Source organism: Macrobrachium nipponense, chromosome 39 (genome assembly GCF_015104395.2).
Source record: "Macrobrachium nipponense isolate FS-2020 chromosome 39, ASM1510439v2, whole genome shotgun sequence".
Lineage (NCBI taxonomy): Eukaryota > Metazoa > Arthropoda > Malacostraca > Decapoda > Palaemonidae > Macrobrachium > Macrobrachium nipponense.
The window spans coordinates 22,511,047-22,534,520 of record NC_061099.1 but is presented as its reverse complement, the minus strand read 5'-3'; the positions used below and the strand labels follow the sequence as shown (position 1 = coordinate 22,534,520).

Below are 23,474 nucleotides of genomic sequence, written 5' to 3'. Positions count from 1 at the left end.
ATGGTATGCTTAAAGTTGTAATTGTATTCTTGTTTCACCAATTAAATACTGAGTGAATAAGGCCTGGCCAGCATGATGACGATGGATCATCCATGGTTGTTTGCCCTATCAAGAAATTAATTTCTATCACCAGAAATAAATTCCTCTGATTCCGCATTGGCCGAGCCAAAATTCAAACTTTGGACCACCGGATTGGCAGCCAAGCGCGAAAACCACTCGTCCAGAGAGGAACTAGTCAAATAGGGTAAATGACCGAGCTGCAACATAACTGCCACCTCTTTCGAAATGCTGCCACTACCCAAAAAGTGCTAGAATTATGCCATTAATTTAGGAGAAAACACTTACTTTGAGAGGAGCATATAGGGTAATGCATTGCTGTGCGGACAGGCGGACACTTTCTCAAAAAGAATTTTAGCACTTTCAGTATCTTGAATTAGATGCCAGTCATAACCCAACCAGCATGGAAACAACATATCCAGACCTCTACTTTCCTCTCGAAGTAGGTGTTTTCTTTCAAGTCACAAAATGATGCCCTAATTTCTGGTTAAACTCAAGTTAATGAAAGTCTAGCCATGCACGGTGCAAACTTACCTCCATGACGCTTAAGAAATTTTACTTATAACGCTTTACGTGTAGAAGATTGACACCATCTCGGTGTTTGCAGAGTTCTGTTTCATGTGGTAAATCCGCACACCACTAGTACCCATAGACGCTAGGACACATTTTTCACAACAATCCTAAACGACAAGGTGTATTGGGTCCCGCCGGGAAAACATGTCAATTTTTTGGGAAGAAGAAGAAGAGTTTGGTAGATTACATTTAAATACTAATTAGTTAAAGACCAGAATAAGATTATGAATTGCATATGTTTATTACGTATTCGTGATAATTCATTTGAAAATATTCGTTGTTGTAAAAGTTACCAGATTCCTGACACAAATTTCATCGGTTTTGCTGTGATATTGCTTTGGTGTTGTCAATTATTTTTTGTTTACCCTCCACACTTGGGATAAGACTTGCAAAAAACAGTGGAAATAAGTGAATTTAGTGTATCTATTTGTAATATATATATATATATATATATATATATATATATATATATATATATATATATATATATATATATATACATACATACATACATACAGTGGTCCCCGTATTCGCGGGGGATGCATACCAGACCCCCCCCGTGAATAGTTAGAACCCGCGAATGTTTGGAACCCCTATAAAAATGCTAAAAACAGCCTATTTTGTTAGTTAAAACTCAAGAAAAACCACTACAAATTTTCATACTTGGTTTTTTTAATAGTTTTATCACTAAAAGGGAATTTTATGATGAAATTGACACAGGAATTTGTGGATAAATACCGCAAATGCGCGAATTTTCCGCGAAGAATAATGCGGGGAAACGTTTCCAAGAGAAATCCGCAAATGTGAGTCCGCGAATCCGGAGAACGTGAATACGGGGGCCCACTGTATACATCTATATATACATATATATATATTATATATATATATATATATATAATATATATATATATAATATATATATATATAATATATACACACACACACACAGTGGTACCTCGAGATACGAAAGACTCAACTACGAAAAACTCGAGATACGAAAGCCAATACGAAAAATTTAACGGCTCTGCATACGATAAGTTTTCAGGATACGAAAGGTTTCTGAAAGTCCGAGATTCGCCCGGATAACAATTTTGAAAATCGTGCACTAGTAGACTCGCCACCATCCTCCTGCTCTCCCATTGGTTCCTGATGCTAGTTGCGGCCATGAAATCCTTCTCTCCTATTGGCCAGCGTCCCTCCCATCTTGCATCTACTATGTACACATGGTGGCTTGGCTCGGCCACTCGGTACCAGCATTGTTATAGTACGCACGCGGTATTCGTTTTTGGGATCGTCAATGTGTACGTATTTAAAAAAAAAAAAAGTGACCAAGATCTCTCAACATGGGATAAGTGATCAAGGTCTCACTCATGGGATAACTGGGAAACTTTTTGCCAAGGTGGTAGAATTTCCCACTCCTTGTTGAACAGAGGGTGTAGACAACATTTACACATGTATACCAGTAGTACGTATAATCAAGGTACTTCAGTTTATGTTGAAGGTCAGCAGCCGAACATTCAGTACCCAAATCAGTTGCAGAGAGAGCATTTGGTTGAACAGGGTTTTGATGGACACCAGGGCTAACAGAGTCATGAGGTGCAAAAAAAGAAAGTTGAAATTCTGTAAGAAAAAAAAAAAAAAAAACCACCTACTAAAGTAAAAAAAAAAAAAAAGTAAAAAAAAAAAGTTAAAAATCAAAAAAAGAAGAAAAAAAAGGCTGAAATTAAAGCAGCTTTTCATAAAGTGCAATCACTTGTAGAAGACACCCCCCGAAAAGGCTCACACAGCAACATTGTGAAAAATAGGCAGAATCAATCTTCCTTAGATAGTTACGTATGTAGTACGTACGTATATTTTTTAAAGTGTACGTACGTATATTTTTTAAAGTGTACGTACGTACATATGTACCAAAAAAAAAACGGCAGAAATTAAAGCCGCTTTTCATAAAATGCAATCATTTGTAGAAGACACCCCCCGGAAAGGCTCACACAGGAACATTGTGAAAAGTAGGCAAAGCAATCTTCCTTGGATAGTTACGTATGTACGTAGCCTCACTCAAAAGGTAGCTTCACATTTTTTACGTTACAGTAATAATATTTCTTGTACACTAATATACACTTTATTTACAGGTTGCATTTTTATTTACTTAATTTAGGTATTGAATGGTCCAAATTGTTGTAGTATTTCATTGTTTATAGGTCAATTTTAGCTTTTATTATGAAATTTACTGGGGTGTTTTTTGGAGGTCTTGGAACGGATTAGCCATTTTACATGTAAAATGTGGTCCAAGATACGAAAACCTCATGATACGAAGGGCGCCTCGGAATGGATTAATTTCGTATCTCGAGATACTACTGTATATATATATATATATATATATATATATATATATATCTATATATATATATATATATATATATATATATATATATATAATATATATATATATATATATATATATATACATATAAACAGGCGGTCCCCGGGTTACGACGGGTCCGGCTTACGACGTTCCGAGGTTACGACGCTTTTTCTGAAATATTCATTGAAAAATCCGCCCTGGGTTACGACGCTTGTTCCGAGGTTACGCCGCTGACGCTTCCGACGCTCCGAGTTAACGACGCTTTTAAAAAACACATACTATGATAAGAATCTTTTATAGTTTAGCACATTATATTAATAAAAATTTAAGTTTTTGGTTAGATTACAGCAAAATTTTGAGGTTATGATGATTTTCGACACTATGTCATTTTTTAAATTTTTTTAGTGACGCCTCATATGCGGAACTAGTTTCCGAGCGAATGAATACACTAGCTTGGGATGCGCAGTTTATAACTGTCCAAAAGCGCAAATAATGAAAAAATCATTGCTTGTTTCCAGTATACATAATTAACAAACTAAGTTTTGGTTAGATTACAACGCAAATTCCAAGGTTACGACGGTTTTTTATGCCTTTTAACGATACCTCATACGCAGAACTAGTTTCTGAGCAGAGGGCGCATAAATTAATTTACGCTATTAAACTGTATGGTAACCATAGTCAAGGATAAGGAACGCATTCTCAAACAGTATACATATCCTTTAATACAAAACAGCAAAATATCATTTAAACATTATTTCACTTAAAGAATCCATTTATACTCTACTTAGACTTGGATATAAAAACCATAGTTTCTCTCTCTCTCTCTCTCTCTCTCTCTCTCTCTCTCCTCTCTCTCTCTGTATTTTCCGACGAAAATAATCACTACTTAGTGTATTTTGATGTTTATTTCATGACTAAATACATTTTTTGTAATACAAAAATGATTTACTAATTTTCAAATATTAATTTTGATTAATACTGTATTAGTAAGTTTAATAAGTTGAAATGATATCACATAATAAAAATAATAATTTCTCTCTCTCTCTCTCTCTCTCTCTCTCTCTCTCTCTCTCTCTCTCTCTCTCTCTCTCTCTCTCTCTCTCTACTACAAAGATGCATGTTTTTTTTGTATGATAAATAAATGATTTTACTATTACAAATATTAATAGTATTAATTTATACAGCAATAATATCAATTCATTAAAGAAAACACCATAGTGAATTAGTAAGATTTTAGCTTATATTTTAAAAATTATGGAAGAATGAAGGAAATCCCAGTCTTCTTCAAGTAACTTCCAGTAACCTTTTCTCGAGATCCAGGTACTAAAACTGTCAGATATATCAAGTTCTGTGACAGCCATGAGGGGAAGAGCTGCAGTGTTGCAATCACGTGTTCATGAGATTTCCCCCCCTCCCCCCCCCCTCCTCTCTCTCTCGTCTCTCTCTCTCTCTCTCTCTCTCTCTCTCTCTTCTCTCTCTCTCTCTCTCTCATTTACTGAGACTTGAGATTTTTTATGTACTTGTACTATTTGTTTTTAATACTTTCAAATAATAATAATAATAATAATAATAATAATAATAATAATAATAATAATAACTGTATAATTACAAAATTCATATGTGATAGTATTTTAAAGAAATACAATACGTACTAATCTATCCATGTCAACTTTTTAATTTTAAAAGGTTAACTCTCTCTCTCTCTCTCCTCTCTCTCTCTCTCTTCTCTCTCTCTCTCTCTCTCTCTCTCTCGTCTCCATCTTTTTGCACATAGTAATGTGTCATAGTTGTAATTCCCCCTCTCTTTCGCTGGAAGCGTTATAAGTATTTTTTGGTTTTTAGAGAACAGAGAGAGATAAAACACTCTCTCTCTCTCTCTCTCTCTCTCTCTCTCTCTCTCTCTACCTCTCTCTCTCTCTCTCTCTCTATCTCTTTTACCGAGATGAAAAGAATTTTTATGGTACTAGTATTGTAAAATGTTTATTGATAATCAGTTATTTAATAATAATAATAATAATAATAAAACTTTAATTACAAAATTCATAATGGTCGTATTTTAAAGAGATGAAAATGACCTTTCTATTTCACTTGTAAGGATAATTCCTCTTTCTTACTGAGGATGAGAGAATTTTTATGGTAGAAATGCACGTGTTTATTATATTTTCAAATAATAAAATAATAATAATAATAGAGGTAGTAATAATACGATAACTAATTTCAAAAGAAAATTCTTACCTTCGTCTTTTTCTGTATCAATTTCCCCACCTCATAACTCCAGTGACACTCAAGCTTAACAATGCCATACAATGGTCAACGAATTTAATGGTTTTATGTAATCTCTCTCTCTCTCTCTCTCTCTCTCTCTTGTATTTTAATGAAAATATACAGTAATTTGTGAATACACAGTGTTGCACATGAAAAAAGTAAATTAGTGATAATTTTAGAGATACGGCCCTAAGAAAAATTGCAAATTAGTGAAATTTTCCCTGTGGACATGTTTTCAAGAATGTTGTTCCGGCTTACGACGATTTTCGGGTTACGACGCGTCTTAAGAACGGAACCCCCGTCATAACCCGGGGACTGCCTGTATATATATACATACATAAATATTACGTAGTGCAATTTTATCATTATTGCATTACTATGACATCTAGAATTCACAGAAACAGTTTGTAAAGGCATCATCGTCGCCAACGATGACTGGCATTAAAGATTACATTTGTTTCAGCCGTACAATTATTAAAATTTATAAACAAATTATTTGAGCCATACAATTATAATTTTTTTTATGTCAGAATAATAATCTAGACTTACATAAATGAAAAATGCTAGCAAAAAAGTCCATATTTTTTGCCATAAACAATTCATTAACCCGTCGTCTGCTCAACTCATGGATTCTGGCTGCCAGACGTACAAAATTATTCCTGCTGTGAACAAACTCGTGTATTTTAAGTTGAATTTGGAGTGAATTAAGAACGAAATGTTTAAAATTACAATCAAATAAGCACTGTAGAGTTTTATTTGTGATGGCAGTAAGGATAAAACTACCAATGACAAGGTAAAAATGCATTTCAGGTCAAAACATGACCGCATGAATAAGACATCTCATACTTTCACTAATATAGGCAACAAAATGTGCTGATTACAACTGCAATATTGCATAAAAGCAATAATCATTACATAGATACACAAATAATTGTTCAGATGAGTGCTGGGAAGGATGTGTCCGCCAATGTATGCCTGGTGTCCGCAAGACTATACCACACCATATTGGATTAAAAAAATGCCTTGAGAACATATTTTACCAAGACCTCACATGCTTATTTTAGTTTGTATGGGGGGTTTCATAGATCTCATTTTGTTGTCGAAACTTCAATATTTTGAATGGTATGCTTAAATACTATTGAATTGTATCTTTGTTTCACCACAGTAAATGTTCTGTGGCAAGTGTCGGTAGAGCGATACATTACCCAGTTGTAGGTTGGTGTGCTGCCTAGATGGGCCACAACTCTTGACTGATGTTCATGGCAGAAAATTCAAGTACTTTTTCGGAAAGGTGGCCGCTACGTTGCCTCTTGCTCTTTTTTCATGTTTGTGTTTATGGTTTTTAGAGCCTTTGTGTATGTTTTTACATTTATCACCAAGGAACTGGTTATAAATATAGCCCCCCATATAGAGCAAACTGATAGTTGTTGAAGTATATGGAGTGATAGGCTATCTTCTATAGTGTAACCTAACCCTAGGATTTAATGAATAACGTAGCAATTTACAGTGATGCATCTTAATTACGTACATTAATATGTCTTTAGTACATTACTGTACTACGTCTTAAGCTTATCCTTCCTTAGCATAACCTAAAGTCCCAAAGAACAAATCACAAAGAAATAACATTTGCCTGCTTACGTACCTTGGTTACTTGTCACAGTCATAATCACCACCCACCCCCACCCCCCACTACTTACTGTGACCCTACTAGTTGGTTTCCCCTCTGTTGTCCCACGTCATTGCAAGACTTTTGGGTGTAGATGAATGGTTAACCCCAAAGAGCCTCATGTCACTATCATATTGCATGTGGAAGATGACCCAGCCACAAGTAATCACCTTGTAACTAAGCTTCGAAGAATGTTTGATATATTTCATCTAGATATGCAAACTTGGGCCATATATTATATGTAATCCTTCTCCAACCAACTCCACAGAGTTCCAGTCTGCCAAAGCAAAAATCAATGGGTTACTGACATTTGATTGAGGTTGTTGCCAAGCTTCACCAAACATATCCAGCATATGCACAAATACTTTTACTATAAAGGCTCTGGTATTTATGCCTAACAAAACTACGTGCAGATCTTTAAAATTTGATATTTTTTCATTAAAAACCCATGACTTCACAGGATTGGCCCCCTGCCAAACCACTGGCCCAGACAGCTCAAACAGCAGCTCTTTTTGGCACTAGAGAGCTAGTGGAGTCCAGTAATAAAAACATTCTGCGTGTTTTGTCTTGAATGGTGAAAAAAAAAGTCCCTGTAGAAAACCAACTTTATGTGAATAAATATAAATAGGAGCTTTTGTTCTCATTAACTTATCAACTTGAAGAGGACCTTAGTAAAGGCCGAAATCTCCTTGTTTTTATATTTACGTATACACATAAACTTGGTGTTCTACAATGCCTTTTTTCTTACCTTACAGACCTTGCATCTTGTTCGGGTTGCCCCAGGTCCCTCAGTGTGAGGCACCTAACCAGTGGAGTGCCTGAAAATTATTTTTCTTATTAATTACACTTAATATTCATCATGTAAATCAGTGCTACTACTTTGTTAATGCTGAAAGTAGTATAATAACAATAATTTGATTCTGTACAGGGTATATGTCGCTTGATGAGCAATGCAGCCGCTAATCCCGAAGAACTGAAGTTGAAGACACTCCTTCAGACCCGTTTCCCACAGGCAACCGCCATTGAGGTCCAGGATATATCTGGTAAGGCTTTGTCAGTGCTGTTGAAGTTGTCATGTACTTTTGCAGTTTTGTATGGAGGACTTATATTTGGAATATTTTGAGTTAATTTCAGAACTTCCATAAGGCTCACATAAGTTGTTTTGTACCTTTGTTTAGATGTGAAGTACAGTATCATAAATTGTATAATTTTTCAGCTTTGGAACCATGTTTTATTGAAATTAGATGTGTTACCTTTAATATTTCGTTTGTTTTTATAGAAATTATCACAAGTAAATCTTACAATACTACAGTTTTTGTACATGAACTTCCCTGCCAGATATATACTTAGCTATAGTCTCCGACGTTCCGACAGAATTTCAAATCTCGCGGCACACGCGACAGGTAGGTCAGGTGGTCTACCTTACCCGCCGCTGGGTGGCGGGCGTATGAACCAATCTATCTCTCCAGCCAGATTTTTTTCTGTCGCTGAAGCGATAACAACTGTTGTCGTTTCATTCCGATATATTCTTCATTTCTCGCTTGCCTGGAGATTGATTTGGACATTTTGGTGACGTATTCGCTCTATGTTGGCTTGGCATACGCTGATTGTGGACCGTTATTGACTTTGCGCTGGATTTTCCTGTAGAATGTCTGATTTTGATTCTGTTTCCAAAAACAAAACTCCGGTTTTGTTTAGAGTATGTTTGACCGATGGATGTAAGGTGATGGGTTACCGAAAGCTGCGGTTGACCCTCACACTTTCTGTGTTAAATGTAGGGGGAATGAATGTTCGTTTAGTAACCCGTGTCAAGAGTGTGAGGTTTTGAACGAAGATGAATATAAGGCTCTTTCTTCTTATATTAGGAAACTTGAAAGGGGATAGGGTACGTAAAGCTTCTTCAAGGAGTTCGAGCAGGTCGAGAATGAGTGAGAGTGAAACTAACATTAATGTATGTTTTAGAACCTTCCTCCCAGGTCTCAGCTCCTGCTCCCCCGCACCGAAGCCGTAGATTCGTCTTCGGAGGCGGCGGCCTCAAAAGCTTCCTTTGTGTTCTAAGGAAGACAAGAATCTTCGTTACTGATCAAGGTAAGAGTGTCAGTGATGATAAGTGCAGTGTACCCAGTGGATGTGGAGGGTGCGTCTGACGGGCTCCTTAGTGCCTCCAGGCCTAGACCTCTTCCAGACTCCCAGTTCCAGTGGGGAGGAGGAAAGTCGAAAGCCGCAGGAGGGGCTAGGGAGAGCCCCCACCGGTCAGGCGTCCCCTCGGCAGATCCTGAAGTTCGCTCCCAGGCTGCCTTGGATCGTAAGAAGAAGAATATCTTCGCCAGTGTTTTTCGTCATCCTCTTCTCCTTCGCCGAAGCGTGGTTGGAGCTCTAAGGAGGCGTCACGCCCGTTGAAGAGGCTGCGGAGGCTCCCTTCAGTACGTTAGCGTCCAGCCCAGAAGACTTTTCTGATGTAGCTTCCTTGCAAGCAAAGAAGCCTAGGAGATCCGGTGATCGTCCCTCCTTCTCCCGCGCCTCGCGCTGAGCTTGCTTCGGAAGAAGATCCTGGGGGGGGGGGACTCTCCTTCTCGAGTGCTAGCGGGCCTACAAGCTCAGATCACAGCCTTGGCGGACCTCCTTGGCATCGAGATCGCGTAGAAGGAAGATTTGTCTCTCCCTATCAAGAGATCGAGGCGCGTTTCGTCGGAAGAGCGCTCTCCTTGTAATCGGCGTTCTCCTTCTTTGAGGATTCTTCACACAAAAATCGTAACATTTCACGAGAGGAAACAACACTCCCGCCGGAGGTGTCGAGACGCCCATTCGACGGATAGGCGCTCCTTGGACTATGAAGATATTTCCCCAAATCGGATTCCTGCCTCGGGTAGACGCCTCAGCCCTTCTGTTTCTCCTTCTTCTAGAGTTCGTGCAAGAAGAGAGAGTCGCTCAGGTCATAGAAGACTTAGTTCGTCGTCTCCGTCTCATCTTTCTTCTCCTCGTCTTCTCAGAGAACCTAGGGAATGCCCTTCTGGAAGTAGGCGCACTTCTCCTTCCGACTACTGTAGTCGGGCGTCGGATAACGTGACTGGTAGGCGCTCAGCGCATGGAGTTCGCTCCTCTGTAAGACATCAAGAGTCTAGTAGGAGCCCTGCTCCTGGTAAGCGTCATTCTTTTAGTAGCTGTTCTCCTGGAGAAAGACACCTGGATCCATCGTTTGCTTCGTTTCTCCCAGTTGCGCTCTTCGTTCTCGAGACTCCCTACTCCTGATCGGTCTCCTCTTGCTAGAAGTCAAGAACGCCTCAAGCGCCCTGATTCTGTTAGGCGCTCGGAGCCTTACAGACGTTCTTTCTCCCCTTGGTAAGGACCGACCAAGATCTCGCCGAACGCCCTGTTCCGTTTAAGCGCTCGGAGCGTAGCAGCCGCTCTCCGCTTCGTAGGCATCAAGAGCCTCTCAAGCGCCCTGCTCCTGAAAGGCGCCCTATTTTTAGCAACGTTTCGCCGCTTTGGTAGGCGCCAGGATTCCACTAAGCGCCCTGTGACAGATAGGCGCTCGGCGCCTAGTAGCCGCTCTCCTCACGATCGGCGCCAGGATCTTAGCAGGCGCTCTCCCTCTCGTAGTTTCCCTAGGGATAGACGTGGTCTTTCTAGAGAAAGGAGTCCTTCCTCTTTTGCTGTTAAGAGTTTGTCTGCATTTAGGAAGGAATGCGAGTTTAGACAAGAATTTTCGGATAAGCGTCCTTCTTTTACAACTCGTCGTTCTCCTGTACGCCTCTCTACTTTGGAATCTTCTCCTCATTCAAGACGTTTGTCTCCTTCATCGCACTGTACCCCAGCTAGGAAATCATCTAAGGATTCTCATAGGATCCATCATCCCTGTTCTCCTCCTCAAGAAGACCAGGAAGCCTCTGAGGAAGAAACTAATACATCGGCAACAGTTTCTTCGTACAAGAAGCTCACAGAGCTTCTCCTTCAGGAGTTCGGAGAGTCTTTGAGCCCTACTGCTCCTCCTTCCTCCACACTCGTTGTTCTCCACAGCGAAAGCAACGAAAGGATCTTCGTGTGTGAGAATGAAACCGGACTCTTTCTATGAAGAAAGCGCTCAAGAGTTTCGGTTCATGGATGCGTACTAAAGAAGAAGCGGGGAAAACTATGTTTGCCTTCCCTCCGTCGAAGCTTTCAGGACGGACAGGATTTTGGTATGAGACAGGAGAACCCTTGGGACTGGGCCTTCCGTCTTCAGCTGACGCAGATTTTTCGGCACTAGTAGACGCCACTAGAAGATCAGCTTGAATTACGCCAAAACTACGTGGGCAATGAATGAATAGATCACATTCTAAAAGGCATTTTTAGAGTCTTGGAAGTTTTCAACTTTCTCGATTGGTCCCTCGGAGTCCTAGCCAAGAAAAACTCAAGGACCGGACACGTTTCTCCGGAGGATTTGAATTGTGTCTTATCCTGTATGGATAAAATCGGTGAGGGATGGGGCCAGCGAAATAGCTTCACTGTTTGGAGCAGAGGGGTCTTGAAGAAAAGATCAGTATTTTGCTCATTTTTAACAAAGTCTGGTCTCACATGCTCAGAGATCGTCTTTGCTTTTTGTTTTTGCCCCTCTCTCTACGCAGCTGTTTCCTAAACACCTGGTTCAAGACATTTCGAAGGCTCTCTCTGCCAAAGCTACGCAGGACCTTCTAGCGCAGTCTGCAAGGAAGCCGCGCTACCTTCCAGGCTAAGACGAAGAAAGCTAAAGCCGACCTCTCAGAACCCTTTCGAGGGCTTCTACCTCTAGATCCTCTTCGTTCAGAGGTCGGAAACCAAATAGAAGAGGGAGGACTTTTACGAAGTCAATCAAACCTCCCAAGTAAGACTCAAAGTCCTTCAGACAACTGTAGGCGCCAGGCTTTTACAGTTTGCAGAAGTCTGGGCCCAGAAAGACGCAGATGCCTGGACCCTGTCAATTTTGAGGAAGGGCTATCTAATCCCGTTCTCTTCGAGGCCTCCCTTGACGAATACCCCGAGGGAGTTGACGGCCAGATACAGGGACCCCATCATGAATCAAGCCCTCCCACTAGCGGTAGATCAGATGCTGGAAAAGGAGGCGATCGAACTAGTGGCAGATCATCTTTCGGCAGGCTTTTACAACCGCCTGTTCCTAGTTCCGAAATCCTCAGGGGGTATGGAGACCGGTGTTGGATGTAAGCGCCCTGAAACTTCTTCGTCGAAAAGAAGAAGTTCACGATGGAGACCACTGCCTCGGTGTTAGCAGCACTCCGTCCAGGGGACTGGATGGTGTCCTTGGACTTACAGGACGCTTACTTCCACGTACCAATCCATCCTCCTCGAGGAAGTTTCTAAGATTCATGATGGGGGGAAGAATCTTCCAATTCAGGGCCCTGTGTTTTGGCCTCTCCACGGCCCCCCAAGTCTTTACGGCCATCATGAGGAATGTGGCACAATGGCTTCACCTAGAAGGGGTGAGGATTTCGCTCTATCTCGACGATTGGCTTATAAAAGGGCCAATTCCAGAGATCGTTGTCTGAAGGACTTGAAGGAAACCCTTATGGATTTGACTTATTCCTTAGGACTTCTGGTCAATCTGCAGAAGTCAAGTTCTGATTCCCGCTCAAGAGTGCGTTATCTGGGGATCCAGATGAACTCTCTGAGTTTTCGGGCTTTTCCGTCACAGGAGAGGATAGCCCGGGGACTCGAAAAAGTAACAACCTTCTTAGGGAAAGAAGTATGCACAGTGAGGGAGTGGATGAGTCTGCTGGGGACGCTCTCCTCACTGGAGCAATTTGTTTCCCTAGGAAGGTTGCACCTGAGACGCTCCAATTCTTTCTTCATCGGAATTGGAGTCGTCCTTCTCAGGATTTGAAGTTTCTCCCTGTCAATTTCTCTTCAAATCAAGAAGGAGTTAGCATGGTGGGCGGATCCCGACAATTTCTCGCAGGGACTGCTGCTTCAATCCCAGAACCCCAGCCTGGTGTGTTCTCCGATGCGTCGGAAACAGGTTGGGGGGCGACTCTGGGAACCAAGGAGGTGTCAGGAACCTGGATGGGGACAGTCTTCCTGGCACATCAACAGGAAAGAACTAATAGCCGTGTGGCTTGCTCTGAAGGAGTTCGAGTACTGATGTGACAGGAGCAGTTGTTGCAAATAAACTCGGACACACCACGGCTCTGGCGGGATACATCAGGAAACAGGGGGTGGGGGGACGCATTCCTTCTCTCTGTACGAAACAGCAAGAGATCTTCTTCTGTGGACAGAAGAAAGCGGGGGATAAAACTTCTCACCAGATTCGTACAGGGAGAAAGGAATGTAAGGGCAGATCTCCTCAGCAGGAAAGATCAGGTCCTTCCCACAGAGTGGACTCTGCACCAAGATGTTTGCCAGAGCCTTTGGAAGTTGTGGGCAGGCCTCTCTTAGACCTGTTTGCACTTCAAGAACAAAAGACTGGATCTGTATTGCTCGCCCCATCTCGGATCCAGGAGCAATAGGGATAGACGCTCTCCTACTCGATTGGAAAGGACTCGATGTATACGCGCCCCTTTCCCCCCTTCAAGATTCTGGGGTTGACTTTAAAAAAGTTCGCAGAGTCAGATTCCGCGAGGATGACTTTGATAGCTCCCTTTTGGCCAGCACAAGATTGGTTCACAGAGGTGCTGGAATGGCTAGTGGATTTTCCAAGATCGCTTCCTCTAAGGAGCGATCTACTCAGACAGCCCACTTCGACAGGTACCACCAAAAAACCTCCCCGCTCTCAGTCTGACTGGCTTCAGACTGTCCAAAAATGGTCAGAGCGAAAGGCTTTTCGTCAGCAGCTGCTAAGGCAATCGCTAGAGTGAGGAGGTCTTCCACCTTACGAGTGTACAATCGAAGTGGGATGTCTTCAGAAGATGGTGCAAGAGGAATAACGTTTCCTCTTCCAGTACCTCTGTGAATCAAATTGCAGACTTCTTTATTCTTAAGACAAGAATGTGGCTTAGTCGTTTCGACGATTAAAGGCTATCGTAGTATGTGGCGAATGTCTTCAGGCACAGGGGCCTCAACTATCGGAAGATAAGGACCTACAGGACCTTATTAGGTCTTTTGATACAACGAAAATGCAGTCTCCTAAGACACCTAGCTGGATTTGGATGTAGTCCTTCAATTCCTTGGGTCCTCTAGGTTTGAACCCCCTAATTCAGCCTCATTCAGAGACCTTACCAGGAAGACTCTGTTTTTGATGGCTCTAGCTTCCGCCAGAAGAGTGAGTGAGCTTCAGGCGATTGATGGTAATGTGGGTTTAAGGAGGACTCTCTCATTTGCTCTTTCCTTCTGGTTTTCTTGCAAAGAATGAGAACCCATCAAGTCCATGGCCCAAGAACTTCGAGATTCGTTGGGTTATCTTCTTTGGTAGGAGAAGAACCCGAGAGAACTCTTTGCCCAGTGAGAATGGTGAAATACTACCTTAGAAGAAAAGAGCAAACTGAAAGCCAACCGAGAGGTCCTGTGGTGTTCAGTAAAAGAGCCTACTCGTCCATTGTCGAAGAACGCATTGTCCTTCTTCTTGAGAAGCCTCATCAAAGAAGCACACGGATCCTGCAGAGAAGAACATCTTAGGCTTCTTAAAGTGAAAGCACACGAAGTAAGAGCCATAGCAACTTCTCTTGCTTTCAAACAAGAATATGTCCCGTGCGAAATCTGATGGAGACAACATTCTGGAGATGTCAGTCAGTGTTCGCGAACCACTACTTACGTGATGTGAGAATCACTTACGAAAAATGCTTCGCCTTGGGCCCCCGTACGTATCTGCGGATTCAGTGCTGGTGGCAGGGAGCTGGAACTCATCCTGTTTAGTAGTATAAATCCCCCTCCCCCCTTGATTGTTGTTGTTGGTTGCCTTAAAGAGGATGCATGAAGGCATCTCTTTAGGTCGTAATACTAATCTAGTAAAGTGGTTAGGTGGTCTGATGAGTGTGGCTCCTTGCAGTAGTAGTGGTTAGGACCTGTTAAGATAGGGACGAACTCCCTTAACAGGATCCGACTTGGATTCTACCACACAAAGGGATCACATATCCCAGTGGTAGATCGAGAGTCTTTCAGCATCAGGTCACGTCCTAGCTGTAGCTCTCCAGGCAACGCAGACTCAGAGACAATATCAATGAAGTCTTCTGCCTGAACAGGTAAGAACCAAGGTTATTTATATCCTACAACATCAGTTGTTTCTTATCTCTCCTTATTACTTTAGCTGTCTCTTACCCTCCACCAAGGGTGCCAATCAGCTAAGTATATATCTGGCAGGGAAGTTCATGTACAAAAATGATATTGTTAAACTACAATAAAGTTTTGTACATACTTACCTGGCAGATATATACGTCTAATGGCCCACCCAGCCTCCCCTCAGGAGACAGGTGAAAGAAAAAAAAAAAAAAAAAAAAAATCTGGCTGAGAGATAGATTGGTTCATACGCCCGCCACCCAGCGGCGGGTAGGTAGACCACCTGACCTACCTGTCGCGTGTGCCGCGAGATTTGAAATTCTGTCGGAACGTCGGAGGGACTATAGCTAAGTATATATCTGCCAGGTAAGTATGTACAAAACTTTATTGTAGTTTAACAATATCATATTACTTATTAGAAATTATCACAAGTAAATCTTACAATACTACAGTATTACTAATAAGCAAATCCTTTCCTATTATTATTCAGCATAATCAGGAACTTGATACAGTGGTTGTGCATATATATATAATATGCCAAAAAATTTTAAGATTTTATTTAAAATTTTATTTTGCAGGAGGCTGTGGTGCAATGTATGAAGTTTGGGTGGAGTCCATAGATTTCAAAGGCCTGAACAGAGTTAAACAGCATAAATTAATTACTCAGGTACATTCTTGAATATTCCATATTTTTCTTTGTATATTTCCAACATCTTTCTTAATATTATCATCTGAATATTAACTCCTGTTATGTAGTTTGACTTTAGTTTAAGCTCTTATTTTGCAACTTCAGACCATATTTTTTCTTATGCCTTTGCTATTAATTATGGTGTTGATGATATCTTGATTCTGTTCCAAATTGTATTGTAAATGGTTTTTGTTCCCATACGCTCAGGTGTAAGTGGTCTTATCGAGTGACAACTCGTTTTGTCAGCCCTATGATTGCTCAGGAAATTAGCTTAGTATTGGTTTGGTTTAACTACTTCAGTATGAACTTTAAGTGTGTATCAGGTACTAAATGTTCCTCATAACATTTAGTGTGTTGAAATTTACATTCCTTGAGCTACAGTATATGAAGTTGATTTTTATTTATGGGAAGTACCACTGATTATTCTTGCATAATTGGAGTTTAATATTACATGACAACTAAATGGGAATTATTTTGTTTTATCATGAGGTATATTCCCAAATATAAATAATCCAAGAAATGTACAATATAGTTTCTCAATATCACAAGGAGCTCCCAAAAAACTTATTCCTTAGAATTCTTGTGTAGTTTGGGTGAACAGCAAAGAAACGTTGGGCTTGGGAAAGGCGCAATTAGCTGAAATTAATGGTTTACTTGAAAAAAAAATTTGTTTTTGTACATGCAACTTACCCAGCAGATATATACTTAGCTATAGACTCGGTCGTCCCGACAGAATTTCAAAACTCGCGGCACACGCGACAGATAGGTCAGGTGATCTACCCAGCGGCGGGATCCGGAACCATTCCCGTTTTCTAAACCAGATTTTCTCTGTCGCCGGGCTAACAACATCTGTTGTTAGTTCCTCCTACTTGGATTTCTTCTCGTTTGCCGAGGATTAAGATTGGTTCTATATTTGGTGACGTATTCTTTTTCTCTGGCTTGGCATACGCTAATTGTGGACTGTTTTTCGATTTTGATTAGGAATTTTCTCTCACGATGTCTGATGTTAAGGCTTCTCCTGTGTATAGGGTGTGTACAATGGAGGATTGTAAGACTAGGTTACCGAAAGCTTCGGTAGACCCTCATAATGTGTGCTCGAAATGTAGAGGTACTGAATGTTCATTGAATAACACTTGTAATGAATGCGAGAATTCAACTTGAATGGAAGAACTTAACCTCTTATGTAAAGAAACTTGAGAGAGATAGGGTTAGGAAGGCTTCCGCTAGGACCTCGAGTAGATCTTGCTCATTAGAACAAGAATATGATAATGTTGTAGTTACTAACGTTTCTCCCTTAACCTCAGCTCCTTCTCCCTTTATTGAATCCAAGGATTCGTCCTCTGAAAGGGAAACTGTGAAAGCCTCTATCAAGAAGCTACAAGTTCAGCTACGAGCTATGGATAAAGGTAAGAGTGATGATAGTGATATGTGCAGTGTACCGGTTCCGCATTGCTCCTAGGCCTAGACCTCTTTCAAACTCCCAGGACCAGGGGAGGAGGAATGTCAACAGCCGCAGGGAGGATGTGGAACATCCCCAACGGTCAGGCGTCCCTTCGGTAGATCCTGAAGTAGCGTCCCAGGCTACCTTGGATAGCCGCAGAAAAGGCATCCTAAGGGAGTGTTTTTCGGCCTCAGATTCATCATCTCCTCGACGTGGATGGAGTTCGGCCACACAATCGCGCCCCTTGAAAAGAGCCTGGAAGGCTCCTAAAGGAGACGCTGCGGATTCAAGCCCAGAGCGTTTTCCAGAGGATTGGCCTTCGGATCATAAGAAGGCGAGGCAGGATGCACCTCTCCTCAAGATCCCACGAAGAGGTTCCTGATCAGCCTACAGGAGCAGTTGTCCTCTTTGGTAGGCTCCTTTACCAAAGACTCTACTAGAAGGAAGGACGTCTCTCTTCCTGTCAAGAGCTCCTCAAGGAGGCCCGCTGTCAGCAAGCGCCCCCCTTCTGCCAGGAGGGAGCTCTCATACTCTCCCAGGCGCTTCTCTCCAGATGCTAGAGACTCTTTTGACAGGAGTTTTTCTCGTCGCCCTATAGGCGCTCTTCTCCTCATGGTAGGCGCTCTCCCCAGAGCAGACGCCTGGAGCCTAACAGAAACACCTCGGTCCAGGAGCACTCTCCCGTTATTCCAGAGGTTCACAGCCGCTCCCCTAGGAGTCTCCAGTGACGCCAGGAAACTAGCGAACGCCAGGAACCTAGTAGGAGCCTCGATCATTTCAGGCGCAAGGAGCCCGCCGAGCGCCAGGAACTTAGCAGGCACCAAGATCATGTCAGGCGCCAGGAGCCTTCGGGGCGCCAGGAGTTTTTCAGGCGCCAGGAGCCTTCAGAGCGCCAGGAGTCAGTCAGGCACCAGGAGCTTAGCGAGCGCCAGAAGAATAGTAGGCGCCACGATCCCGTCAGGCGCAAGGAGTCTGTCGGACTCCAGGATCTTCACAGAACCCCTTCTTTTAGGAGTTCTTCCCCTCCTAAAAGACAGGAGTCTCAGATCCCCACGAGATCCAACAATAACAAGAGTTTGTCTCGAGATGAGCGTACTCCTTCTCGGGAAAGGAGTCCTCCTTGTAAGAGCCCCCTCCCTCCCAAACGCTCTCCCTCAGTCGGAGCGGAGCGTTGGAGGAAATTTCGGATGAGGATAACCCTGTGGATGCAGCAGTCTCAGACTACAAGAGGCTTTCATTACTTCTCCTCAAGGAGTTCAGAGACTCCCTTCATCCTGCTGATCCGCCCTCACCGGGTTCTCTTATGTCTAGTACCAGAGCTCATAAGTCCTCATCATTTGTAAAGATGCGCCCTGCTCTGCATGAAGAAGGCATTGAAGAATTTTGGAGAATGGCTGCAATCCAGAAGGGAAGCGGGCAAGACAGTATTTCCCTCCCCTCCTTCCAAATTAACAGGAAAACCTGGAAGGTGGTACGAGACCAAAGAGCCGATTGGATTGGGTCTCCCTTCATCGGCAGACGCTGATTTTGCGTCTTTAGTAGATTCCTCTAGGAGACGGTCTCTACTTTCAGCGAAGGCAACTTGGGGGATGTGTGAGCTCGACCATCTTCTCAAAGGTCTTTTTAGAACTTTGGAAGTATTTAACTTCATGGACTGGGTCTTGGGGGCATTAGCTAAGAGAGCCCAGGACACAGATTTCGTCACTATGGAGGAGCTCTCTAGTGTTTTGGCCTGCCTAGATAGAGCGGTGATGGACGGCTCAGTTGAAATCGCTTCTCTCTTTGGAACAGGAGTGCTGAAGAAGAGATCAGTTTATAGTTCCTTCCTTACGAAAGCAGTAGCTCCTCTGCAGAGATCCTCCCTTTTATTCTCGCCGCTTTCTTCACACCTTTTTCCACAGGATACGGTCAAGGAAGTTGCAAGATCCTTAACGGAGAAGGCCACCCAAGATCTCCTCACTCATTCGACAAAAAAGTTTAGACCTGCGGTACCTATGGACAAAAAAGAGAAAGTCTCGTTTCAACAGCCTTTTCGAGGAGCCTCCTCTTCTAGAGCCCCTCTTAGAGGTCGCAGACCCGATCGCAGGAGTAGAACATCTAGAAGGTCCTTCGGGAAATCTAGATGAACAGATAGTCCTGACAAAAGTAGGCGCCAGACTTTGCCAAAGTCAGAGCGCAGAGAGGAGCGGACACCTGGTCCCTCTCGATCCTAAGAAAAGGATACTTGATCCCCTTCAGGGAAAATCCTCCCTTGACTACAACTCCAAGGGAGTTAACTGCAAGATACTCTGATCCTGTCCGAAGTTTAGCGATTCGACAAGCAGTAGATCAGATGATTATGAAAGAAGCCATAGAACCAATGCAGGCTCTCCAGTCCCCAGGTTTTTACAATCGGCTTTTCCTTGTGCCAAAAGCCTCGGGGGGATGGAGGCCGGTTCTAGACGTCAGTGCTCTGAATTTCTTTGTCATCAAGAAGAAATTCTCGATGGAGACGTCTTCCTCTGTTCTTTCTGCACTTCGTCCTGGGGACTGGATGGTGTCCCTGGACCTTCAAGATGCATATTTCCATGTGCCAATTCATCCGGCTTCGCGGAAATACCTAAGATTTATGTTTCAGGGAAGAGTCTTCCAATTTCGAGCGCTGTGCTTCGGACTCTCGACAGCCCCTCAGGTCTTCACGGACATCATGAAGAATGTAGCTCATTGGCTACATTTGAAAGGGATCAGGATCTCCCTATATTTGGACGATTGGCTCATAAGGGCCCAATCGAAGGATCAATGTCTGGAGGACCTTTCATTCACTCTAAACTTAACCAAGTCTCTGGGACTTTTAGTCAATCCCGAGAAGTCCATGTTGGTTCCCCAGCAAAGCATTGTCTATCTGGGGATTCAGATGGATTCTCGGAATTTTCTAGCGTCTCCTTCCCAGGAAAGGAGAGAACGCTGCTTAGAAAAGGTGGCAGTCTTTCTAAAGAAAGAACATTGTTCCGCGAGGGAGTGGATGAGTCTGCTGGGGACCCTCTCCTCGCTGGAACAGTTCGTTTCTTTAGGAAGACTACACCTCAGACCCCTTCAATTTTACCTGAAGGAGAGGTGGGATCGGAAGTCACAAGAACTAGGAGACTCCTTTCCTATATCAGAGAAGATAAAGGAGAATCTCCGCTGGTGGTTGGATCCACAGAAGTTAAGCAAGGGGATCTCTCTTCACTTGAAGAGCCCTCTCCTAGCGTTATTTGCAGATGCGTCAGACGCGGGATGGGGAGCAACGCTAGGTACGAGAGAAGTGTCAGGCACCTGGAGGGAAGAACAGGTGTCCTGGCACATAAACAAGAAAGAATTGACAGCCATTCATCTAGCTCTCATTCATTTCGAGAAGCAGGTATCAGGATTGGTAATTCAAATTCACTCGGACAATACAACAGCCCTAGGATATATAAAGAAACAGGGGGGAACGCATTCCTTCTCCCTTTACGAGGTAGCGAGGGACCTGCTGATCTGGGCTCAAGAGAGGAAGATCTCTCTCCTCACAAGGTTTGTTCAGGGAGAGAAAAACGTCCGTGCGGACCTTTTGAGCAGAAAAGACCAAGTCCTACCCACAGAGTGGACACTCAACCCTCAAGTATGCGAGCAACTTTGGCGGTTGTGGGGAAGACCGAATGTAGACCTGTTCGCTACCAACAAGAACAACAGGCTGGAAAACTATTGCTCCCCGATCTCGGACCCGAGAGCAGTGGCCATAGACGGCCTTCTGCTAAACTGGGCAGGTTTAGACGGTTACGCTTTTCCCCCTTTCAAGATAGTAGGGGAAGTTATAAGAAAGTTCGCCTGCTCAGAAGGAACAAGGATGACACTGATTGCTCCCTTTTGGCCAGCACTAGATTGGTTCACAGAGGTACTGGAGTGGATAGTGGATTTTCCCAGGTCGCTTCCACTAAGGAGCGATCTTCTCAAACAGCCCCACTTCGATAGATTTCACAAGAACCTCCCCGCTCTAAGTCTGACTGCCTTCAGACTATCGAAGGACTCGTTAGAGCGAGGGGCTTTTCGCGTGAGGCTGCTAAAGCTATCGCAAGAGCCAGAAGATATTCCACTTCAAGAGTGTATCAGTCGAAGTTGGAGGTGTTTAGAAGATGGTGTAAGGCTAAGAAAGTATCCTCTTCCAGTACCTCTGTAACTAACATCGCTGATTTTCTCCTTTATTTAAAGAAGAATTGTAGCTTGGCAGTGTCAACAGTGAAGGGTTACAGGAGTATGCTGGCCTCTGTTTTCAGGCATAGAGGCCTAGATCTGACTAATAATAAAGATCTTCATGACTGTATAAGGTCTTTTGAAACTGCTAAAGATCAGAAGATTAGAAGCCCTAGCTGGAACTTGGATGTAGTACTTAAGTTCCTCATGTCAGAGAAGTTTGTACCTTCACATACAGCCTCCTTCAGAGACTTAACTAGGAAGTCTTTATTCCTCTTCTCTCTAGCAACGGCTAAGAGAATAAGTGAGCTACAAGCTTTGGAAGGTAGAGTGGGTTTTAGGAAGGATTCAGCGATTTGCTCCTTCAAGCCACTCTTCTTAGCTAAGAACGAAAATCCTTCCAAGCCATGGCCAAGAAGTTTCGAGGTAAGAGGACTTTCTTCATTAGCAGGAAAAGAACTGGAGAGGACTTTGTGTCCTGTCAGAGCCCTCAAGTTCTACCTAAAAAAGAAAGCATTACTAGGGGGTACAGAAGAAAGTCTCTGGTGTTCAGTCAAGGACCCTAAGAGACCTATTTCGAAGAACGCCCTGACGTTCTTCATTAAAGATGTGATAAAGGAGGCCCATCTCTCATGCAGTGAAGAGCACCTCAAGCTACTCAGAGTAAAAGCACACGAAGTGAGAGCCATAGCAACGTCAATGGCTTTCCACAAAACTTGGTCTCTCCAGGCTCTTATAGAGTCAACATACTGGAGGTGTAACTCTGTTTTCGCCTCTAATTATTTAAGGGACGTGAGAATTACGTATGAGAAGTGCTTCTCTCTGGGAGCTTACGTTTCCGCGGATTCAGTGCTGGGAAAAGGAACCGAGGTTACTCCTTCTTAACTTACTTTATTTTTTAATTTATCTGTTATGTTATTTGGTGGTTGTTTTTTATTGGTCGATTGAAAGAGGGAATAGTGGACCCCTTTTCAATTCTTAGATTCTAACATACTTAATATGGTCAGGTGATCAGGATTGGTTTTAGTGCTCCTTGTTTTTTGCTAATAAAAACCTAAAGCTCTGTCATGTAAGGGGGCTAGTCCCCATTGATATGATATAGGTAAAGGCTCTGCCATGTAAGTGGGTCAGCCCCCATTGGCACGATCCAGAGAAGGCTCTGTCGCGTAAGCGGGCTAGCCCCCATTGACATGATCCAGAGGAGTTGTCAGTCATAGGTCCCTACCTCGCTGAACTCTGAGGCAGGCAGACTCATAGACAGTAATCATGAAGTCTTCTGCCCAATCAGGTAAGAACCATGGATTATATATCCTAAAAACATATGTTGTTTTTTCCTTGTTTTTTAATGTTGTATTTAGCTGTCTCTTGCCCTCCACCAAGGGTGCCAATCAGCTAAGTATATATCTGCTGGGTAAGTTGCATGTACAAAAATGATATTGTTAAGATACAATAAAGTTTTGTACATACTTACCTGGCAGATATATATGATTAATGGCCCACCCAACCTCCCCTCAGGAGACAGGTGGAAGAGAAAATCTGGTTTAGAAAACGGGAATGGTTCCGGATCCCGCCACCCAGCGGCGGGAATGGTAGATCACCTGACCTACCTGTCGCATGTGCCGCGAGTTTTGAAATTCTGTCGGGACGACGGAGTCTATAGCTAAGTATATATCTGCCAGGTAAGTATGTACAAAACTTTATTGTATCTTAACAATATCATTTTTATAGAAAATTAAAGTTAACTGCAAACACATTACTATCCAAAGTATTATCAGTGAATTACAGTTTTTGTTTTCTTTGATTAGTATAACAAGGATCTTGCTTTTGTAAAGCAGCATTTTTAATGTAGTAATGTTTTTGGGATCTTTCTTCTCAATATTCTGTCTCAAGATTTTTGTTTTTCCTCCCACAGACCTTAAAGAAGGAAATTAAAGACATGCACGGACTCCGCATCACAACTTCAGTGCCAGAAGAGACTTAGTATTCATCTACCTAGATTCAATATGTACATAGCAGTATGTTAACAGTGATAGAAGTAATGTAGATATGTATAGTA

General features: G+C 42.7%; 1 protein-coding gene across 1 annotated transcript in view; it reads left to right on the top strand.

Annotated features, from left to right (window-relative positions):
- Positions 1-23,474, top strand: part of LOC135210203 (bolA-like protein 3) — a 31,140-nt gene that overhangs the window by 5,710 nt on the left and 1,956 nt on the right. The window contains exons 2-4 of the mRNA XM_064243038.1: positions 7,852-7,966; positions 15,680-15,768; positions 23,331-23,474. Coding sequence (XP_064099108.1) covers positions 7,852-7,966; positions 15,680-15,768; positions 23,331-23,399 — 273 coding nt within the window. The 3' untranslated portion in view covers positions 23,400-23,474. The remainder of the gene's footprint in view (positions 1-7,851; positions 7,967-15,679; positions 15,769-23,330) is intronic.